Genomic DNA, 23,792 nt, shown 5'->3' on the forward strand with positions numbered 1-23,792 from the left:
AGACGTATGTGTCTTGGGGCAGAGAGTCTTAAGAGGTAGCAAACCTCTATCACAAACAATCCCCATTACTTCAGTGGAGAATTCTCTGAGGACATTAGACACTTGACTTTCACTTTCTTGGATACTGTGTTGGGTTCAGGCTACCCACCTACAAAGCAAATAGAAGAATGTGTAGAATTGTGATGGTCCAGAGATGAAGTGCTAGCCAGATGAAATGTGTGTGCCATATGTGCACCTTTTTTTTTTTTTTTACCTACCATTATTAAAAAGGTTGGCCTATTTCAGTAACCTTCAAGAGACATAAAAGACACAATAAAACACAGTTTTGCTTTAAGGAGGTTACTTGTATGCTGTAGGTCAAATTTATTCTGAAAATCATATGAACTGGAGACTGGTTTTGATACAGACACATGGAGGGTCATGAGGTAAAAGATCCGTGTTGGCACCTAGCAGAGCCACTGAAAGGAATATAAAGATTTCTGCACTTAGATAAGAAGCAAGGAGCATCTTCGGTACCACACGCAAATGCAGTGCAAATGGGAACACGCCATGCCAGACACATACTTACACGCACAGTTATAATCCAATCGTCTCACCTATAAAGTTATTCCACTCTGTGTCCAGATCCCCTTGATTGGCTAAACAGCCTCTCATGACATTAAAGCAGTAGTTGTAACACGGCCTCACAGTAACTAGGCCTCGACAATATGGACAGTACATCATCTTCAGCAGCGCTCGCTCACCCTGAGGTGTTGGGTTTACCTTTAAAAAGAAAAAGGGGGAAGGAGAAGAAAATTACATGTCAGTCACAAAAGAAAAAAAAACCACACATCTACAACAACGCGGGAAAGAACACTGATGAAAAGGAGCAGAAATACCAGTCGGCTATGGCTTCTAGCTGTTCGGTAGTTCTACCTGGAACATAGCATGATGGCAGACAATATATTTATTCACACACACACACACACACACACACCATGTTGGGTGTGCATGGCTCTTTGCAGGACAAGACAGAGTGATGGGTCGCTTCCCTGCATACCTTAATCTAAACTGGATACCACATCTAAACAGGTTATTTAGGTTGCAAAGACAAACACTCTAAAGTTAGGAAATGCCAGATTTATGGTTGCTCAGGCAACCTTAATTCCGTCCCCTTGTGCCTCTCTCCTGTGCACTGAAGGAGGCAGGAGTCCTGTGGGAAAGATAGCATGTGATCATGTAAGGAAGGACTATCATAATGAATATGCACATACCTAACTTCAGCTACAAACTACAAACAATGCAACCTCTGCTGAAAATAATGTCAGAGCTTCTTGGTTGCAGCAGTCTTCCAAAAAAAATGGAAAGTATTAGGCAACCTAAGTAGAGCGGCCCTATAATTAAGGCTCCGTGTTTTTCACGGAGTCACGGATTCCGTGATTTTCTGTGACTTGTGCAGCTGGCCCAGGCGCCGCTTGAGCAGTTCGGGCAGCCCCCAGGTCAGTCACACTGGCTGCTGCTGGGGCAGTCTCGGGCCCCCGCACCTCCCAGCAGCAGGAGTTTGGCTGTGGTGGGGGGGGATCAGGGCTTGGGGCCGCTGTTTACCTGGGGGGGCTCCTCTCCCTCAGCTCCCCATGCTGCCTCTGCCCGCAGCCAGGCACCGCCCCCGCAGCTCCCATTGGCTTGGGACAGAGCAGAGGCAGCACATGGAACAAGGGCGGCTGCTTCCCAGGAGCAAGGTAAGGAGCCTGCACCAGCCCCACCAACCCCCGACCCCAGCACCCACGCCCCCATCCCCAGCACCTGCGGTGCCCCCCAAATCCCCCTTACCCCCCCCAGTTTTAGTCAGGGATGGGGTATTTTTAGTAAAAGTCATGGACAGGTCACGGGCCCGTGAATTTTTGTTTACTGTCCATGACTTTTACTACAAATACCCGTGACTAAAACGTAGCCTTACCTAGAACTAACTAGCAAGGAACGCCATTAACACAGGTAGAAGGTTAATGCTGCTCCTTCCCTCCAGCTGGTGCTGTTTTCATTTCTACTCTTCCGTGAGCACCACTGGGGTTGGCTCTCTCTGGTAGCCTCACCCTTTTACCTCATTCCAACCTTCGAACACAACAGCTCTACGACAGATACCTCGGGTTAGTTTAGATCTAGTACCTATCTATGTTAAATAATAGGTCTACTCTCTCCTGGAGCCATCCCTCTTTGAATGAGGTTTGCAGCTACACATTTTTCAATAGCGCACGGCAGAGATAAGAGGGGATGAATCTTCAAACTAACTCATCCCAGGTTTTTCCACTTATGTTCATCCAAACGGAGCTCTCTGAAGTAGGCGATGGTAATCCCAGATATCCTTTACAGTTCTGTTTTCAAAAATGACTCATGATCATTCACATTTTAGTCACTCCTCTTTGGCAAAGTTTCAGATCATTACATGACACAATTTTCATATATAAAGCAAGTTTTAAAAGCCGTGATCAAGAAGTACATTACCATGACGTATGTATTCCAATGGAGTTGTATGGTTAAGTGCTACACACCAAACCGAGAATATATCTCTAAGAATAAATAAGCATTGATTAACCAGGTGAATTATGTAGATGGAAAAACAAAGCAAGATCAGATTAATACATTTGCACTACAGGATCCTTCACTGCCCGTACAAAGAACACTGAGTATTATCCAGGAAAAGATTGGATTATTATTTTTTTCACCCAGGAGTGAACATTACATACATTGGAAGAGGAATGTAGTGGTTAGAAGTGGCATAACCAGTATCAGCTACTGGAGGACTGGGGGGATGGGGGGCTCAGAAAACAGAACAGAGAAGAAATTGTTTATTGTTGTTTATTTAAACCCTGGCACCATTGGAAGTGACCAGTCTAAATCTCTATGCCTGAAATAGATACGACAGCATGTAGGAATAGGAAAATTTATCTGTGTCTTACCTGATATTTTTCCTTTTTGGAGTATTGAGGTGCACAGATTGATGACACTAGATTTCTGCTCTATGAAGCATTGGATGCAGACCAGACAGTCAATCAGCAGGAGGAGAGTTTTGGCTCCATGTCTGATGATAGCCTAGGAAATCTCTAAACACTCCGTATCAGTAAGGAAAATTAAGCCTTAAGACTAAACAGAGCAAATCTCCTGCTGAGCAAGGAATTTGATGAACAACCAAACTGTCAGTGCCAATTAATAATCCCATCGTTTTTCCCAATTAGCAGCCCATTCAGGGTAGGTTGGCTCTGTGGATCTCATGACTCCAAGAAAGAAAATTTTCAGGTAAGGCAGGGATAAATTTTCCTATTCTTATTCATAAGATCTACAGAGCCGTGACATTGGGATTTACATAGCAGTGTCCGCTGTGGGGAGGAACGGGGGAACCATACACAGTTGCATACCGATGCAAAAAGGGGGTTATCCTTTCCTAATAGTTACTGGGATCCTACAGTGAGGAGCACCCCTCTCTGGAAAGCAGAAGCAAATGCCTGGACGTCCAACTTGGAGAATATGGAGAACATATGAACAGATGACCAGGTGGCTGCTTTACACATTTACTCATATGACGCATACGATCTTTCTACCCATGAAGTTGCCCCAGCTCAGAGATCGCCCCTTATTTTGGAAGATGGAGTTACACTTTCTGATTTCTATGCTTTGAGGTACAATAGCTTAGCCACCTGGAAAATGGAAATTGTTGAAGCTTTCTTTCCCCTTGACACTGGAATAGAAAACACGAACAACGCATGAACCTTTCTGAACTGAGCAGTGCAGTGGATATTCTTTTGAGAGCTCTGTGGATGTCCAAAGTATGCCACAGTTTCACTATGGGGAGTGACAGAACCGGGCAGAATGATAGAATGACAATTTCCAAGTCATTTCCTGTGCTCTATGAAGCCTGGGATTAATCTGTGCTATGAACATGGTGTCTGTTCTGAGTACCCACTTTATATTTAAGAAAGGTGCAATATTGATTGAAATTCCAGGAAAAACAGCTTCAAGTCAGACAGTGTGCGTGCTGACACAACTGCTATCGAAAGGGTCATTTTAATGGGTAGAAAGTAATGAAACACCTTCAGGAGTGGTTCAAATGGAGAGCCTGTAATGGCATTGGGAACCAGGTTAAGATCCCAGGAAAGAACTCTGTGCACTTCAGGAGGATGTAGCAGAGATGCTGCCGGCAAAAAAACAAAACACACGCTAGACATCTGCGCAAGAGGAAACGCACTACTTTCCCACTGCATTAAGAATGCTGGACACAGCAGCAACTTGACCTTTAAGTGTCTGAATTGCCAGGCCCAGCCGGAGTCCATCTTGAAGAAATTCGAGAATCCATGGTACTGATGTAGACATAGGGTGAGGCCTTTGTCCCGATACTAATGGGCCTTTGAATATACGCTTAATAGATTTCTTTCTGGAATGTCCATGCTTTTAGCTTCCCTCTTCTGAACACTCTCTTTGGATTAAGATGCTCCGTTCCAGAGCAAGGCTCAGACGGACTGGATTCTAATACATGATTCTTAATGGTTTTCATGTCAGAAAGAGAAGACTGAGATGATGCTGATTAGGACTTGACTGTCTGTAGGACCTGTGTGTGATCAACATCTCCCCTGGTAAGAAACGCTGAGTCCCTGACCACCTGGAAAAAGTAGCCAAATTTATCTATGGCAGTGATAAATGGGGTAGAAAGAAAAATGTTGTGCCACGAGACCTCTTATTCCATACCAGGGCTGCTGTCCCTCTCCTCACTCCAAAGCCATCTGCTGGGGGGAGGGAGGGGGGAGGATAGAGGAGGGGGTGGAGTCAAGGTGGTAATGGGAACCTACAACAGACAGGCAAACAATAACTAGGACATGGTGACCAACAGTGAGATCCTGATACTTTCCTCGTCTTTTCAGCATGATGGAAAACGTCTATCCCAGGGTGCATGAGGAGGGATATACATTATCCTCATGCATGCATATATAGCTTGTCTAGAGCATTTGTAGTCCTCATAACCCATAAGCATAGTTTACAATACTCTGAATACTCTGGCCTGAGTCTATTTTCTGGGTAGGTCTTTTAGTATAGTTTACTATATGAGTCTCTGAGCACTGACCTCCCCTCCCTCCCCTAAGGAGGAAATATTTCCTTTGTGGGGTAGGAGTGGGAGGTGGTGTATGCACACCTACAAGAATCTGCACAGGTCTATAGCCACGTCTTCCATGCTGCAATCCGGGCAAGTGAGCAGGGGAACTCAGCGCTGATTATTATCCCCCAGGCCGCACTCCATGAAGATGAGCAGAGGAACCAGGACCTGAGGGTTACACCTGCACTCCACAGACGCACCTGTCTCGAGCTAAACAGATTTTATCCTTTGTGCTTCTCAGAGGAATCTCCTGAATCAGACTCTTCAGAAGACAAAAGTAAGGATCTGTCAGAGAGCGCGACACAATATTGGCAGGTGTTGGATGCACAGCACAAACAGGGTTCTTCAGACGCCTCTTCTGCACTTATGGACAACTGGTGGTCTCCAGGGGGACTGACTTGTATACAGTCCCCACCCAGAAGACTTCCTCCCTCCACCCTTGAGAAACTCTGATAAAGGCCCAGATTTCACAAGGTATTTGGGAGGGTTCTGCCTAAGTCATTTTCAAAAAGGATTTAGGTACTTCACAATCAAAATCCCATTGACTGTCAGTATGATTTTGGCTTCCAAGTGCCTAAATCCCTTCCGAAAATAAGACTTGGACATTGTAATGATAATGCAGAAACCCCAAATACCTTATAAAATCTGGGCCTTAGTCTAATTTGGCAGAGCAGAATGCGAAGAGAGATTGGCAGAAAAACAAAAACTCGGTTTTGATGCTTCAAAATATCTAGACTTAAAGATTTAGCATGAGAAGACTATCTTCCACAAGAAAGCTGTGTCTTGGGCAAGCAGCGGTGCCTCAAAGAAGAGCCAGTCTATACACTGGGAAGTGCTAGAGCAATAGGGAAGAACCAGATCCGATGATTTATGGTAGGAAAACTAAGAACAGGCAACAGTAAAGGTGTCATCTGCTAGCCAGATGGTTTCTACTTCCATAAAAAAAGTTCTTCTGAGGAGAACTCAAATTCCCCTTCTCTGGGTTTGGGAAGTTAAACATCACCCAGTTCAGTTTTTCGTTTGGCAAAGAATTCCTTGTTTCAATCCGTTCAGGGGTAAGCACCAGTACCATCTCATTGCCTGTCAAAGGTTGGTCACAAGATACTATTAAGTCTCAAACCACTTACAAACCTCTTTCCTTCAGGACTGCATTTCATCTGTTTCAGTACCGACGTCTGAGAGTTCTTGCACTTCCCAATTCACCACTCGAGCGCCATGTGGCGGCGATATGAATTTGACTGCCGTTCTCACACACACTTCACTTGATCTCATTTCTCTCTTGATGTTTCGTGTGTTTGGTGGATTTTTGCATACAGCTTTCCACTTTTGAGCAGAAGACTCAGTAGAATAGAAGTCAACACACTTTTGCATCCTTCCTTCCATATCTTCACAAACAGTAGGCCTGACTAATATAGAAGGGAGGAGATCTGTTTAACTTATGAAAACCAGCACAAAAACAGTGCTATATTTAAACCTCAACCCGTAGTGATCTCTATGGAAGTCACGACAAAGCAGTTACTCACCTTCTCGTAACTGTTGGTTCTTCGAGATGTGTTGTTCATGTCCATTCCGATCAGGTGAGTGCGCGCCGCGTGCACGTCAGCTGGAAGATTTTTCCCTTAGCAGCGTCCGTAGGGTCGGCCTGGGTGCCCCCTGGAGTCGCGCCTTCATGGTGCCCAATATAGTGCCCTGCTGAGCCCCCACCCCTTCAGTTCCTTCTTGCCAGCCGCTCCGACAGAGGGGTAAGGAGGGTGGGAATTGGAGGCGCGACTCCAGGGGAAGCCCACGCCGACCCTATGGATGCTGCTAAGGGAAAAATCTTCCGGCTGGTGTTCACACACCTGATTGGCATGGACATGAACAAGCACTCGAAAAAGAAGAAGATATTACAGAACTATCAGATGAGAGATTGCTTTTAGAGTTGCCACTACAGGGGTGTGGGTGGGGGTAGAATCTGTCTATCCAAATTCTGGCATTTTGTTACCTTTTGAAAGTGTAAAGAAACAAGCAGGGATAATTTATAAGAGACTGTTAGGATGGAGATTTTAAATAATTACCCCTCATTGCCACAACAACAAATGCTTAACTGCTGGGTATTGCTGCAAAGAAAAGCTTATCAAACTGCTGGCAAAAGGCCAGTACCAAGTCCAGCCCAACAGTCCAGTCTATGGATCTGTCAATAGGATGTGCCAAATGCTGTCGTGGCAATTCTTCACAAGCTTTTAATGCTCACTCTGCAATGCCAGGTGCAAGCCCCTAAAACACAATTGTATGTAACAGTAAACCCAGATATTCTGTGCTGAGTCTGTGTTTATCTTGGAAAGAAACTCCAGTTCATTCAAACTCTGCTCCAGAGTGACCCTCAAAACCAAATAATCCCATTTCTAATAAAACTGAGTCCCAAAGAAAGCTTTATTTGCTGAAGAGGATTTCCTTTAGTCGATCTGAGCTCAGGTGGTACATTGTGCTGCATACACTTTGTAAAAGCTGACAATAGGAGTCAATCCACTCCAAGCCCTTTCCTTTCTCCCGTGAAATTTATTTACTCTCTTATGCTGTTTCATGCCACAACAGCAACCCGTCGCACTGTGGTTTCAGCATGTAAATTACAATTTGTCCTGTCTCTACACTTTATCAAATGTGAGGATTTAAAGTTAACAACAGATGTGTCTTGTCACCCATCTAAGCATTGGTCACAAGCTTGCTTCTTGCAAACTGATTCTCTCTCACACACACACACACACACACACACACACACACACACACTTGACAAGTAAACAATTCTTCAACTACTTAAAAACATTTAATCTGGTCTCTGTATCAACACTAGGGTGGATAAATTAATGTTTGTTTGTTTTTTGGGGGTGGCGGTGTTTAAACCGATGTCTTTTTAAAACCATTAAAAAAAAATTAAACACTTATTTATACATTGCGAGTTTCTTTCTTTCCGCTTTATAGTCTTAAATTGCTAAAGCAGGTATTTTGTATTTGCTTCTTTAATTTATTGCCTAATTATTAGTGAAATTTCTGATTTTACATGGAGATTTCTTCTGCTAAGAAGCTTCACATTAAAATGCTCACCTAGGTTGGAAAGAGACAAGCATTAACACCCTTACTGTGAGAACACCACAACTCAAACACAAAGCTGATAGGCAAATAGCCCACGCTAGATTTGCAACCAACACCACCTTCTGATAGATTGAGCTTCCACAAGTCAAGAAAGCTAAAATTCTTCAACCAGGCTATACTACTCCATCAGGGCTTGCAGTTTGAAGTCTTTGGGACTTGTGATTTATCACTTAAATGCTTTTGAAAAATCTCGCCTTTAGGTGGCTAAATATGGTGTTAGCAACCTAACTTTATGGCCTGTGTATTTTTAAAAAAGGGTCCCAATCTACATCACCTTGCATTCTTAACACTGAAACAATTGTCTTTTGTACTGACCTTGATCACTTTTATACTGACTTTCGTCACAATAAATATATAGTTTTAGTCCTGATGTTGTAAACACTTATGCACATGCGTCACTTTAACACAAGTAATCCCACTTGAGTCAAGCACGTATGTCACTTTACTCACATAATGTGATTAAGTGTTTGCAGGATCAAGACCTTATTTTTCAATATTTTGTTTTTTACCTATAGCAGTTTTGTATAATTCATAAGACACCCTACCCGTCGTAGCATTTTAAAAAACCAAACGGCATTTATAATTCAGTTCATTATAAATTCTAATCTAAAATTTTAATTGCACAAATTTTCATATTGGCTTTAGACAACTTCAATCTGATTTAAATCAATTTAAATCACTCCACTCTGTTAGTCATACTGAATAGCACTTTACTCAGCATGTAGTCTCAATGCAACTACTTGCAGAGTAAGATACTATTCAATAGGGAGTAAGAGTGGAAGAATCTGACCCTACACAAATCTGTAAGAAAGTTAAAAAGGACAGTGTAATATGAAGCAGATTTTTAACAAATTCTCTTATCTGGTATTAACACCTCGTTTTATAAAAATGACAGGATTTTTAAAAACTTTCCACAGTAATGCTGATTGTTTTCTTTTTGGATTTCATTTAAACCTGTGCAGGGAGAATAGATGTCAGTTTAATCTTCAGTTGCTTCTCACAGAGCTGCCATTCTGGGGGCAGATACCGCAGGAGAACATTTAAAATCAAACATTTTAAAATAAATCCAATGAAAATATTGCACTTAATCTTCAGGGTTCCTCAACCAGCTCTTTTACAAAAACTAAATTTGGCTTCCCATTAAATTATGAACTACTCTGAGAAAAGTCGGGAAAGTGAAACACCTTTCTCTACGAAATGAATAGCTGTTTTGTTTTAAAAAAAAAAAATAAAAAATCATGAAATTAAGTTATACAAACTCCAAACCCATTTTGTTTAAAGTAGAATCCAACAGCCATTACTTATGCAAGCAGGCAAAAAATAAGATGTTCTTCATTTTGTAAACAGGAACGTGGTTTCACTTTTACAATTTTTCCTCTTCCCAGTGCGTAGCGTATAGTGCCACTGTCCTGTCAAACGTCGGTCCCAAAGTTAAGTACATTACGAAAAGAGAAGATTGAGATGTTTCCATTTAAAAAAAAAATTCCAGTAAAAGTATTTTGGAATTAAACCTTCCTTTGCAATATTTAACTAACACCATTGTCCCGGGTAGTACAGGAGTAGTTACAAAGGAAGCTGACTTCATTGCAGGTTTCAGACCCCTGGGGCCTGGTGCAGCTATACAAGTTTAAGGAATTACTTTGCATCTCCTCATCATTTTTTGCCTGTGATGAGGTTTTGTGTAGTTTTTTGAGGTTACACTCACCAACATGGAAATGACTGTTCAATACTGCACATCAGGCCCAATTCCCTACCTATAGGGTTCCATTTTCTATGCAGGCAGATGTCAAACTGACAGAGAAATAGCAGAACTCCTGAGATTCAACACATTATTTGTTCTACCCACCTAGTTTAGTATTATTTCATCCTATCTTAATGGACAGTTAGCTTGATATGCCTCCATCGTCTTAGCCTGCCTCACATAAAACTATAAAAGTCAAGCCAAGGTATTTTTTGTTTAATGGTAATCATGTGAATGTGAGCAAGTGAGGCTAGAAAATTTGATCATGTGCATCCCCTCCTCTCCCCGCTTTAATGTCTGGCAACTACTGATGGAACCCGAGAATCCATGTGAAAGCAGATCAGAGCTCATAACTCAGATTCAGAATACGAAGCAGATGCCATTTCAGCAAATGCTTCTGACCGGCTAGAAAAGGGAATCTTGCCACAGAGATGAAATTATTCCATTAATGCTTTTGCAAACTTATAAGGAAAGCCAACGCCTACTTCTTGATCCACTAAAATAGAACGTCACTGTTCTGGATGATGTTTTCTTCAACAACAAAGCATTCTTTTAAATAAATACTCCCCCACGTCTTATTACAGTGACTAAACAATATTCCCTTTTAATTTCATCACGAGCAATTAGCGCTTTAAAATAGAATTCTGCTTTAGAGGCAAAGCTTAACATTTGCCTCCTGTTTGCCCATTGGAGAGAGAAAACCTAGTCTTCAAAATATCCTCAGTACAAACATAAAAGCGCAAACTAAAGCGAGCCACGTACACGCAGACTCACACGTAGCCTGTTAAATCCGCGATGACTACTGCTACAGCATACTTTGGAAGTTATGCCTCGCATGGTTCCTCAGATGGTCAATAGGGCTGGTACAAGAGGCACAGATGCGACTACATTCTTGGCAGGACCAGTCAGGGTCGTCTTTGATGTGGAGTCCTGGCTTGGTATTGTTTTCTCCATTGATGTTTGCCCTTGGCACACAAGATACAATGCCTCGTGCATGGCTGCCCTCCATTTCGCGCTGTTGCTTGCAACTTGCTCCAAGGATGACATGGCAATGCCCTTGCGTCGAGACCCTGCCCTTCACAACATCTGCAGATTTCTTCCAGTCCCTTCAGCTGGGTTTTCTGGAGCTCAGTTGCCCACGACGTATCAGCTTTTGCTAGTCTCTTCTAAAAGCAGCCAAGCGACAAGGCCAGACCATTTAATTTCAATTGTGATTTTCACGATGAACGTTTGCTCAGAGATCTCAATGTCCAGTGTATGGTTCTGTCTGTCAAGTCATCTGGGGAGAATAAGTTTTGGACATGCTCCCCATAATCCACAGCAGAATCCCAACCAAAGTTACTGGGAGGTCTGCGCAAAGGAAGGTATGACCATTCAGTTCCTATTCACTCCGCACCTTTTGATCACATTCAGCATCACAAAGTGGGAAATATGGTCGCCTTTAGCAGCACTTTTATTTCTGCCTTTTCCCATCCTCCTTTCGTGTGTCAATACCTGGTCCACCTTCAGCGGTCAGCAGGGAGAGGGGGAAAAGTACAGCCAGCAAAATGGCTCTTTGGAGTTATATTCATTCCAAACCCTGTATCTGGGGGGGGTCAAAGGAGCAGCTGTCTTTCTAAGTGTAGCACTTCACCTCATGGTTCACGGATACCTCATTAGAGACGATGCAGTTTGTGACAGAGGAATTTGGAGGAAGAATCCAGCAAATTATCTACAATGCAAACGGCTAGCACTTTAACAACTATTTTAGATGGATGTTTTAAAGAAAATTTACTCCATGCTACCCCTACACACTTCATTCATGTTATTGCTGCAAGTTACAAAGCCATTCCACCAACAAAGCATTGTGGGAGTTTCTTCTTCACTTGTAATTTCCTTGTATGTATTAGCTGATGTCACAAGGTAGGCATGTCATTTAAAGAAACACTGCGCCCATTCCATACATCTCATCTGGACTTTAAATTCTAATGCAATTTCTGATATAAGATTTTGACCTAAAGTTCTCCATCTACAAATTCAAACTGCTATGTTTTTAAAATAAAACAAACTGGATTTCCTAAGAGCTGAATAAGCCTGTTTCAAGCAACAAAATTGCTTCTATTGACATATAACTCTTGTTGCTCCAAGAGCATGTACATTTGCAGCTGAAACGTTATATGAGCACATATTCCGTTTTCACAATTCACCACAAGCATTGGAAAGGTCGAATACCATAGTGGCAGGCAAATGCTGAAAAACTGATATATCAATGAAAATTTTCAGAGGGTTTCAGTAGCACCGCTCAGAAAGAGAGTTTACTGCATGTGAACATTCATATAAAAGATACTAATGTACATTTGATCAGCCATTTCTCTTGTAAAACAAATACTGAAAAGCCAAACTAGCAAATTACTAAATGGCTTCTATGATTACCAAGTAAGAAGAAAAACATTTTTTCCACAGGTACAATGTAAAGAAGAGATACTATAAATCAAAAACCTGCCTCAGGATACCATGTCTTTATTGAAGCAACTTCCTAACTCATTTTGAATTCATTGTTAAAAAAAAATAATGGAGAGGGATAGCTTGGATGAAATGTATGCAAGGGTATCACTCAAGTATCTTTTAAAAGGAATTGCGACATATCCAACAGATCAGTTCTTTTAAACTCTTCAGTGTTATTTGTTTAAAGTTTATATTATATTTCTGAACGACACACAGCTGTTTCCCTATTTGAGAGACAACAGAGCAACTTTAAAACCTCACACTGTAGCTCCATAGGGAATTCAGCTCTTCGGAGCTCTGCAAACAATGATTTTGGTACAACCGCTCATTCAGCTTTAGCCTAGGGTCTCTAAGGGCCCGTCTACACTACCTACCGGATCAGCAGGTAGTGATCGATCTATCAGGGATCGATTTATCGCATCTAGTGTAGACGCGACAAAATCGATCCCCCGATCGCTCTGCCGCCGACTCCGGAACTCCCACCACGGCGAGAGGTGGAAGCGAAGTCGACGGGGGAGCGGCAGTGGTCGACTTGCCGCCATCCTCACGGCCAGGTAAATCGACCTAAGATACGCCGACTTCAGCTACACTATTTGCGTAGCTGAAGTTGCGTATCTTAGGTCGACCCCACCGCTAACGTAGACCTAGCCCAATACACCTTCATTTCTGACTCTCGGGGTATGTCTTCACTACTTGTCAGATCGGCAGGTAGCGATCGATCCAGCGGGGATTGATTTATCGCGTCTAGTCTAGACGCGATAAATCGAGCCCCAGCGCTCTCCTGTCGACTCCTGTTCGCCAGCGGCGCGAGAGGCGCAAGCAGAGGCGACGGGGGAGCGACAGCAGTCGACTCACCGCAGTGAAGACACCACGGTAAGTCCATCTAAGTACGTCGACTTCAGCTATGTTATTCACGTAGCTGAAGTTGTGTAACTTAGCTCGATCCCCCCCGCCCAGTGTAGACCAGGGCTGAGTCTCTAAAACCATTTTTTGTTTTTCAGTCTGGGTTAAACTGACCCCTCATCATGCCAGCATGAACTCAAAACACAGCCGCTGAATTCTCTCTGGTTAACTATCTGTTCATTTGCACAGTGCACGTAACCACTGGTGAAGTGTTAAAATCCCTCTGTGCACTTTGCCCTTGAAGGCAACGTTGCACAAGCAAACTGATAAATAAGCAAAGTATCACGAACCATGCCAAGAAGAGTGGGATAATAGAAAGACATTTAGTACAGCACTGAGTGTGTGTGTCTGTGTCTGTGTGTACACACACACCATATGTTATTAATTAAGGGAACATTTCTTAAGTTTACGAATTGCAAAATATCAAGTTCTAGTCCTCCTTAGTCACCCACTGCTCTGGCTTATATTTTTTCCCCCTCTTCCCTTAAATAAAAAAAAGCCCTCATGGTTAGGGCAGGAAATGTCAGTGTTTGGCAGCAATTTAACCCTGTTGATTTCAATGCTTGTCAAGGGCTCAGTAATAGCCGCGTAATTGCATGATGGCCAGATTTTCCTCCCTCAGCTGCTAAGGGGGCTGAGGATAGAGAGGAACATTCCAGTCTTCAAGAGATGATCAAAAGCCTAATTTAATAATTGTTAATAGCCAAACTGGTAAAAATCAACCGCAGAGTAAAACAGCTGCCTACACCTAGAAATGGCTTTTTCCCTCGGCTAATATTCTTTCTTGCTATTGTTCAGAGCCTATTTAGGGAATTTTGTACTTTAGGCCCAAAGGATGAAATCCTCAGCAGTGACACCCTCTGACTCTACAGGAAGTATCAGCTGCATTTCCTACGTACGGTTTGGAGGTTATTTTATAGTTCCTCTCTTTAAACTGCACATGTTACAAACAGGAATGAAACATGCTCCTGTGACAATGGACACAGTCACTATCTTAGCTATATTAGAGCAGCAGCATGTGGCTTTTCAATGCATTCGGTTCAGGAAAAATGTTTTCACTAATTTTCTTCATTTGTAGCATTTTAGCTTCGAAAATTAATGTATTTGGCCCCTTCCTATGTTACCTCTTTTTTCCCCCCACCCAAGACAATCACATTCCAAATTCATGTTTCTTCCTAAGAAAAGATGTGAAAATATATAGAGTATTTAAAAAGTAATCCAGTCCACACTACAGTAAAGGTCTCTTTGCTCTCATCTACAGCACTACGTGGAAGCGAAAACAGCTGGACTTCACAACGGTGAAGTTCTCTCATCTGGAGAATTCTCAACTAAGCATTTTTCCAATGTATTGGTTACACAAAAAGAGCATAAAGACTATTAATTTCACTACTCTGGCCATTTTTGTTCAGCAAAAATAGAAGAGATTTAGCCCTCAGGTATCAAGTTAATTCACATTATGAACAAATGCCCCATCTTCTCTTGAGTTAGTAAAACACTAGGCAAACAACAAAAGTTAATGGAGCAATTATATAGCGCTCAGTAATGTTGAATTAATCTATAAATAACGTGGAAAACAAAAAAAAACCCCACCAAATGTTGTGAAAACATTTCACAAAAATATTTTATTTCATAGAGTTTTCTACCCCATATTGCAGAAACAAGTTATGTTTCTGCTGAAAAAAAGACCAAAATATCATAGAAAGGTATTACACCTTGAATCACTGCAAGTAACTATACAACTTTGGAGTTCAACTGTAAGGCATTCATCAGCATGCACTGCTATCATTGCTTATGAAAGGAAATCTGTTGTACAATTTACAATGGGAAATTCTAAAATGTAACCCAACGGTGATTCTCTGGAGAGAACTATTTTTGCAGCTGAATATTTTCCTGCTTAACCTTGTAAACTTAAGCAATTAATTCTAGAATCCAGTGCAATTCTATACTCAAGGAGCTTCAAAGGCAAAAATTCATGGTGCCACCTCGAGTTCATGAGTTTGATTCACAACAGATGCAGGAACTGTAGCCGTGGTTACACGGGGTTGAGTCACAAGACATTCCAATCAATTCTGATCAGATAGAATATAAAAGGTAAACAACATCTCTCACTCAGACACATTTACTGTCGATCAAGTCAGGGTGTGATCCTGAACTCCTTACCCAGCTATACCACGCTGGTTAGCTCATAGGAAGTAATCATTGAACTGTTTTAGTCATTTAACGTTTGAAAGTAATCCAAAAATCGAATTTAAAAATTCTGATCCAAGATAAGATATTCAAATAAGAGATTGTTGAAGAATTCCTTCAGAGACTCTACTCGAGGAGTTCGAAGTAACAAATACATTGTTTGCACAGCATCTACCACGGTGGGGTCCTGGCCCATCACTGGGACTCTTAGGTGCTATCACAATACAAATAGCTAGTAGCGAAAGCCCGACTTTCACACAGTGAAGTCACACGTGTAAAAATGCTTAAAATGGCTGAACGTTAAACGTTGAACTAGAAAAGACTGCAACGGCAAGGGACAACTGAACCGGAGGATAATCTAAACAAAAAAATTCTCAGCCATGCTGGTAGCGGTTTCCATCACTTCATACTGACTCAACAGACGTTTTAGGCTTCAGAGTAATGCCAGGAGTAGTAATTCGGAAATCATCTTATACAAATAATTTTGTTTCCAGCAGTCATTTTAATTGCCACTTGTGCCTGTTAAATGGAACCTAAGTCAGGGGTTCAGAGGGAATACAAGAAGCTGACTGGACATCATCAGTTATTTGAATTTGAACTACCAGGCAACGGACACTCTACTGCCATGCAGCCAATATCCCTAGAATATGACACCATTCAACTCAGACTCATTCAGCCTCTACTTTCCATTTTCAGACATATAGGACCTGAGCCAGCAAAGTATTTAAGCATGGGCTTAACTTCAAGTTCATGCCTAAGTGCTTTGCCGAACTGGTGCCATTGTGAGCAATGTCACTCCAACACCGGCCAACCAGGCTCCACCTGGTAGGAGAGTAAATTTCAAACTTAGCTCACCGCAGACACTTTGGTAACGACATCTCTTGCCACTGCCAGGCCTTGTGCAAAAGTGCGGGCAGCCACAAATGCTCGTGTCACTTGTAGTTTTAGTTTCCGCGGTACGTCTCCAAATGGCTTCAACTGCTCTGTGTACTTGCTCACGCATTCGAGGTATTCATCGGTGAAATGGTACTGTGGGTTCACTAATCGAAACATACGTTCCAGGAGACGCGCCCAGAAGTCATTGAGCATCTCTTCCAGGTTTACATTTCCCCCCACATAGTAGCGCTTCAGCTCTATGAAGAGATCCTTAAAAAGTTCAGAGTTCTGCATGTATAAACGACCATACGTCCGCAAAAACATGTCATTCAAGGATTTCTCGGCATTTTCAAGCAGTTCTTTGAAGAATTCTGGGAAAAAGAAATGAAAATATACAGTAAACAACTTCAGGTTCATCATTTTCACAGTTCTACAAAAGCTTTTCAAGTATTTCCTTCAATAATTCAACAACAATGACAGTAATCGCAAATGAAATGGAAAGCTAAGAGCTCTCACTGGAACATAACTTAAATGCTGAAAGTTCTCCTTTAGAGATGTTCTTATTTTTCATAATTTTTGTTCATATCTGATAAATGAGAAGGACAGATCCTAAGACATGGATGACTGAAATTGCTTTCTATGCATAACTGAATAGCAAGAGAAAAAGCCAGAAAACTGGAAAAAGACTGCAGATTCCTTTTTAAAAGTTGTTTTGAAACATGGATCATCATGAAGCATGTACGTACGTACGGACACACACACAAAATGGATGTCCATAATAAACGGTTCTTACATTTCAGTATTGCTAACTCCAAATGTTTAAAAAATAAATAAATCACAAGTCAGGCTGCAAAAATAATGAGATTCTTTAAGTAAGGTTTTCTTAAACTAAATACATTTGGGGCTCTTTCGTTGCCTGCTGATTCTGAGGTTGTAAGCTCTTTAAGGCCCAGATTTTGATTGTGGCTTTTACATGCTACCGTAATGCAAAAAATAATGCATTTACACAAGTTGGAATTAGCATAAGCGTTAAAGGCTACACCCTCGACACTTACAAAGAGTGCCAGGGGATTTTTAACCACAGCAAATGGACAGGATCTTTTGTTTCATCTCATCCAAAAGCCAGCCTCTCCCACAGTTCAGTGTCTCTAGGCAGCATATAGCTCTACTGGCTGGGGGAGGGATAGCTCAGTGGTTTGAGCGTTGGCCTGCTAAACCCAGGGTTGTGAGTTCAATTCTTGAGGGACCATTTAGGGAATTGGGATAAAAAAACTGTCTGGGGATTGGTCCTGCTTTGAGCAGGGGGTTGGACTAGATGACCTCCTGAGGTCCCTTCCAATCCTGATATTCCATGATTCTATGAAAAGAGAGCGCGTCATCTACTGAATCACAATAATCACTTCCTAGGTGTTCTGTACAGGCCTCTCATTCAAGTCTGTTCAGGCCAATGCTGCTTAGCGTGTGAGACGTACTGGGATGCCTGTACTGCTGAACCCATTATCTAACCTTTGGAGAGCTTCAATTCTCCTCTTTTTTTATACCAAGCTCCGCACCGTGGTATCCGAGAACCTATAATTTGCTGTAAGCCTCACAGTGTGTGTGTTCTCTTCCCAACTCTAACTTGGATTGAGTGGAGGGGTGCTCACAAGTAGTGACACTAACCTCAGAATGCATGGAGAAGCCTTCATGTCACTTAAGATTAAAGAGTTACATAAAAATATACCATACGATATAATTTGTATATATGGCACAGAGGCTAATTACAACATCTAGCTATTGCAACCAACCAAAAGCAAATCTGTTCCTGCATAAGTGGCGAAGCAGTTTGAAGCAAAGGAAAACATGGTATTTATTAGGTCTGATCAAAGAGTGACATCACTGCAAACTGTTTGCCTCCAAGGTCTGAACAGGATATGGGGGGGGGGGGGGGGAGAGAGGGGGGAAAATCTATTTGTTTTTGGCCATTATGGGACAATATTGCATTTTACATGGAGTCTGCTAATTTGATAGGGGTCAAACATTTACTTTTCCTCTCCTTACTACGAGGACTGAGGATGATGAAGACTCAGTGACATTTTACTCACCTGCTGTTAAGGCCTTTTTAGTTATGACACCTGCCAAGCATAATTTTATTCACCCCAAGCAAATGGGTGAAGGAGTTTGCAAAGTTGATGAAGAGAACCTCAAATCTCTACTAAAAATAGCAGAATATGGGACACATGAGTTTGAGTCCTAACTTCAAGATGGACTCTGGCTGCAATGACTTTTGCCCTAAACTCAAACAGTATCAAAGGGCATGTCTTCTCTACCAACATTAAAGCACTGCCTCGTCGCGCACCAGAGCTCTCCCAGTGCTATTAAAAAAAACACCACACACCTCCACGAGCTGGTGCACAGTCTACACTGCCACTTTACAGCGCTGAAACTTGCCGCGCTCAGGGGGGTGTTTTTTTCACACCCCCGAGCGAGAAAGTTGCAGCGCTGTAAAGTGCCAGTGCAGACAAGGCCTTAGATACCTTTGGAACTCTTGGGTGTGGTTCAACCAGTTTCCCTTAATACTGTATGTAAAAAGCACAAAGAAACTTATTCTTTAACACACGCCACTGGATATTTGTAATACTGACCTATGCTTTTTGGTGACACACATTCAATAAATAATTTTTAATAAAACACGCCTCTGCGTTTTAATCCCCAAAGGAGTCCTGTTTAGAGCCAGAAGTTGTTAGAAGGAGGGAAAAAAAAAAAATCTTTGGCCCGGTTTGAATTTAAACGCTGTTAAAATGTATCAAGTATGTTGAAGTTCAAATTTTAGTCTTCAAAGTGCTCCAGTACAAACAAAGACTAACACACAGAGAACATTTTCTGGGAAAACTGAAACATTCTTTGAGTTCCTTATTAGCAAAGTCATGGGGCTTGGTGGTTGACATAGCTGTATATAATGTAGCCTCTTAGGAGTACAAGAGAAATGATCCAGTGAAGAGGAGATTGATTTCAAAAACCCGACATGTCCTCTGTCCAATATCAGCAGGACTCTCTACTTTAGTTCCCATGACTGGCATTTCCTGTCTAGGAAGATTTTTCAGTTGAGTTTATACTATAGAGATTAGCTTGGTGGTTTATATTAATTTCTAATTCACTTAATCATTCTGAAAGCTTACTTCCTCCTTTCCTTCAGATTTTTTCAGAGCCTTTAAAATCACAGATAGGTTGTATATTCAAATGCGCTTGAACTGGGCCCATAGCTAACATTTATCAAGAAATACTTCAGGAAGGATTTGATTCTGAAATGACACTTCTGTAAGAAACCATTAAATGTTTCCAACTGTCAATCAAATGAGCATGTAGAGGACTGTTCTGAGCCAGAAAAAAAATCTTAAGTGATGAATTCATACCAACTTGGCCTACTTATTCTCCTGCTCAAACTCATTTTATTTCTCACACTCCAAATTGACACCAGATTTCTTTAGAATTTTTTCAAGTCTTGTTTTATCAGGGCATATGGCAGTTCAGCTCCCTCGAAACAGGCAATGATTTCCACTTGGGGGAGAATCTGAGAGATTTTGTTTCCAGCTATATCCATTAGAATGAGAAACATCATCACAGTTAGCAGCAAATGTCTGCATATTTGCAACCTTCCAAATAGTAACTTTCCCTTGGCCAAAAGAAAGGCGAAGAAAGGAAATGAGAGCATCCCAACACTAAAAGTAGTAAATTTCCAAATACCAACCAGTCCCATTGCTCAATGACTGCCTGAGTCTCTAGCAGATAACACAGAGGTACCATGGTCTATAGCAGGGGTAGGCAACCTATGGCATGCATGCCCAAGGCGGCACGCGAGCTGATTTTCAGTGGCACTCACACTGCCCGGGTCCTGGACACCGGTCCGGGGGGCTCTACATTTTAATTTATTTTTAAATGAAGTTTCTTAAACATTTTAAAAACCTTATTTACTTTACATACAACAATAGTTTAGTTATATATTATAGACTTATAGAAAGAGACCTTCTAAAAACGTTAAAATGTATAACTGGCATGCGAAACCTTAAATTAGAGTGAATAAATGAAGACTCGGCACACCACTTCCGAAAGGTTGCTGACCCCTGGTCTATAGGTAGCACAAGACCATGGCCACGTCACTTCACCTCCCTAAAAAGTCCTCACAATTATCTTGGGATATACTCAGTGACCTTAAAACAAGATGACAGCTCTGGAAAAAAATGGCCTTGAAATTTCAGCAGATACTTGGGATGCTAAGTTGCCCATGTAAAGTTAATGGACTCCCTCACAATTAAAAGGCATTAACAAGAAAAAAGATCAAAGCAACAGATGTCATATATTAAGATATGTGAATCCCTGATTAAGTGGCTAGTCCTGAAAAACAAAGGGCTCTACAGCCAAAAATAATAAATCCCAGGCATGCTGTAGTATCTGATTACATATATATTTAGAGTGCTGGTTGCACATTAGAAATTTGGGCAGCATAAGCTGGTTTAAAGGCATTGGGGCTCATACAAGCAGCTTTGATGACACTGGACTAGTTAGATATTAATCCTGCCTCTTGTAGAAACAAGCTATTCACTGATTAACAAACTACAACATAACCTAGAGTTAACCTTGCAACCTTGAGAAAAGAAATGGCAGGTTCCTCTCTTCAATCTTGACTGTTTGCTCAGGAAAATAAATGACCACCTTTCGTTTGGGTTAGAAATTGACTTGTTCTCAAACAAAACCTACATACAAAGGATTACTTTCTCATTTTACAGCATTGTAAATGCATGTTTTACAGCTGTGGTGCAAGCAATCTGTACTCATTAAATTATCACATTGACAGACTTCCTGTGAAACGCTGTCAAATGCAAACATTTTTCATGGACAACAAATCATTCTTTGCTGCTCTCTCAGAAGGTCTGCTATTCAGTGAGATCCCGGGCTCTCTCTACCCCCCAAAGGAGCTCTCTCTTTTTTTTTTTTTTTGGTAAATTAAATAAAAGAGTTTATCCCTCTCCACCTATAAATTGGCAAAAATGGAGAATACAATATTGGTGGGAATTTTAAAAGTGAAGCGGCAATGTCCCCCATTTTCTACCCAAGCTAATTCCTACCCAAAGGGAGAGGAAGAGTAGAATTTTACATTGCTAACTCTTACATTACTCTAACAGTCTTTTTCAGGAATAAGCCCACATCCTGTCTCAGCAATCCAGGAGCTAGTTTTCCGTCTCCCTGTGCAACGCTTTGAGAGACGGTTGGGTTTCACTCTGTTTTCAGTTAACGGAGTTACCACTTCCAACCTGCTCTTTTTATTCTTCATCCACTTCACTACAGTTGCGCTTCTGCTCCCTCAAGTGCTGTTGCGTGCACAGCTTGGGCATAGATCTGCTCTGCAATAGGGTCTTAGCCACTGGAGTAGCTCTACCAGTGCAAACGTCTAATGTAGATGCACTGCACTAGTGTGGACTGTGACTTGCACACGTGCAGCTCAGAAAAGAGGTGAGCTGCTCTAGTGAAAACAAGTTATATCAGTGCAATGCATTTACACTAGGGCGTAGCACCTGTACCGCTGTATCAGTGGCTCCAGCCCTACTGGAGACAAGACATTACTTTGAAACAGTTCTTTAGACGCAATGTCACTACAATCCGAGGTGGCTCGTTAGCCCAGGCAAGTGAGGTCCAGCCCAATCCCGAATTCCGAAAAGCTACAAAATCCTGGTATAGCTAATACTGCCTCAAGACGCTGCCTTGTTACCATGGCAATTGACCACGGCTGAAGAGTCTGAGGGCGTTGCTGAGGGAACCAATGCTCAGTGAGGCCACGGCAGGATTGCAGCAGTTAAGCCCAAGCTGCAGGGGGCAGGAATGGGGCCTGTGCCCTGTGCCTTCCCAGCCTCCTCCCTCGCTTGCCGGGCCCCTGGAGTGTGAGTCAGTAGCCACTGACGAGGCCCGGGCCCAATGCAGGCTCTACCCCGCGCTGGCCTGGCGGCAGCAGCGCTGACAGTGGGGTCTCGAGCTCAAAGTCTGCTGTGGCTTCATTATCAAGGAGGGAATAGCTTTTTAATTAAACATTGGGCCGTGGTGGAAATAACTATTCTGCGATTTGTGCCTAACCTGTCAAAAAAGTCACAAGCTGCCACTGTTGCAAACCGACTCAAATATGAATGAACAGCAGTCTTGGTCACTATACACGTATTTGCTATGGCTTTTAAAACGCTCACCTATAGATTTATTTCAGGCTCAATTCTTCTAGCTGCACAATTTTCTTAACAAATCAACTTAGCTGTTGCCTCCTGATGCAAATACTGCTTTAAAAATTAAATAAGATAAGATAAGATAGTGAAGCGAAAGGGTATTTGGTTTGATGGAACTGCAGCATCACTGCCAATCAGGCACTGATATAATGCTACCAGAACCACTGTCTGACATACCGCAGTTGTGCTGGAGTAGGCCAGCAGGGGTTTGTTTGTGATGGGCAACGCTCCAAAAAGGCTGTCTCTTTTTTCTTTTTTTTTGGCTTTTAAGTAAACCATTAGAAAAGTAAAACATATTAACCCTGGATAACTAGAGAAATGGTGACATCTCAAAAGTCAATAGACTCAAAGTTTAGAAAGAAAATGGATTTACAGATTGTTTAGAACTCCGGCTTCTGTTTGGTTTTGTTAGCATCTATTTAAATTTCAGTGACACACATTTGGGGAAGGTTCTCCGAGACATCCTGAAGCAGCAGGGAAGACCAGACTTGACATTTCTGAAGTAAAAAATAAATTATGTTTTTAAACCAGCCTTTCAAATCTGCCTTTATACACGATAAGGAAGAATAGGAAAATGTCTCCATTTATTTGAAAATGTCGTCTTTCTTCAACGAATAAGGTCCACAGATCCATTACAATGGGTATGGCAGCCCACTTGCAACTTGGGGGCAGAACCAGACCAGGCAGAAGGAAATGCCCCATCTCCTGAAGTTCCCTCCAAATGAGAACTTTCACTGCCAGGGTAATTCAAATCTACTTTCCTGAATTACAGATCGTGTTAAATATACTTGGGGCAGGGGGCACGGAGAAAACAGGATCTCCCACTGCGAACATGGTAAATTCCACCTAAGCAATAAACTCAACTCCTTTGATGTCGTCAATTTCCACCTCTATTTTTGGATGACCCATTTGTCTCCAGGGTGGGCAGTATCTGTGGATCTCATTACTGAAAGAAAGGAAGTTTTCAGGTAAGCATGGATACATATTCTTAGATCCGTTACAATGGGATGGGATTTTCATTGTGATGTGCCTCCAAGGTGAGAAACAGGATTATCCTTTAAATAGGGACATCCAAAACAAGGTAGATTATATATAAATATTACTTCCATCTTCC

The 23,792-nt window shown here is 41.9% G+C and overlaps 1 protein-coding gene across 2 annotated transcripts in view; it reads right to left on the reverse strand.

Moving 5' to 3' along the window:
- Positions 1–23,792, reverse strand: part of GPC4 (glypican 4) — a 107,232-nt gene that overhangs the window by 16,057 nt on the left and 67,383 nt on the right. For both annotated transcript variants that reach the window (XM_026653103.2, XM_024215541.3), the window contains 2 exons: positions 16,416–16,807; positions 597–762 (listed from right to left, as the gene is read on the reverse strand). In XM_026653103.2, the coding sequence (XP_026508888.1) occupies positions 597–762; positions 16,416–16,807 (558 nt within the window). The remainder of the gene's footprint in view (positions 1–596; positions 763–16,415; positions 16,808–23,792) is intronic.

Source organism: Terrapene carolina, unplaced genomic scaffold (genome assembly GCF_002925995.2).
Source record: "Terrapene carolina triunguis isolate 2854851 unplaced genomic scaffold, T_m_triunguis-2.0 Scaffold131, whole genome shotgun sequence".
NCBI lineage: Eukaryota > Metazoa > Chordata > Testudines > Emydidae > Terrapene > Terrapene triunguis.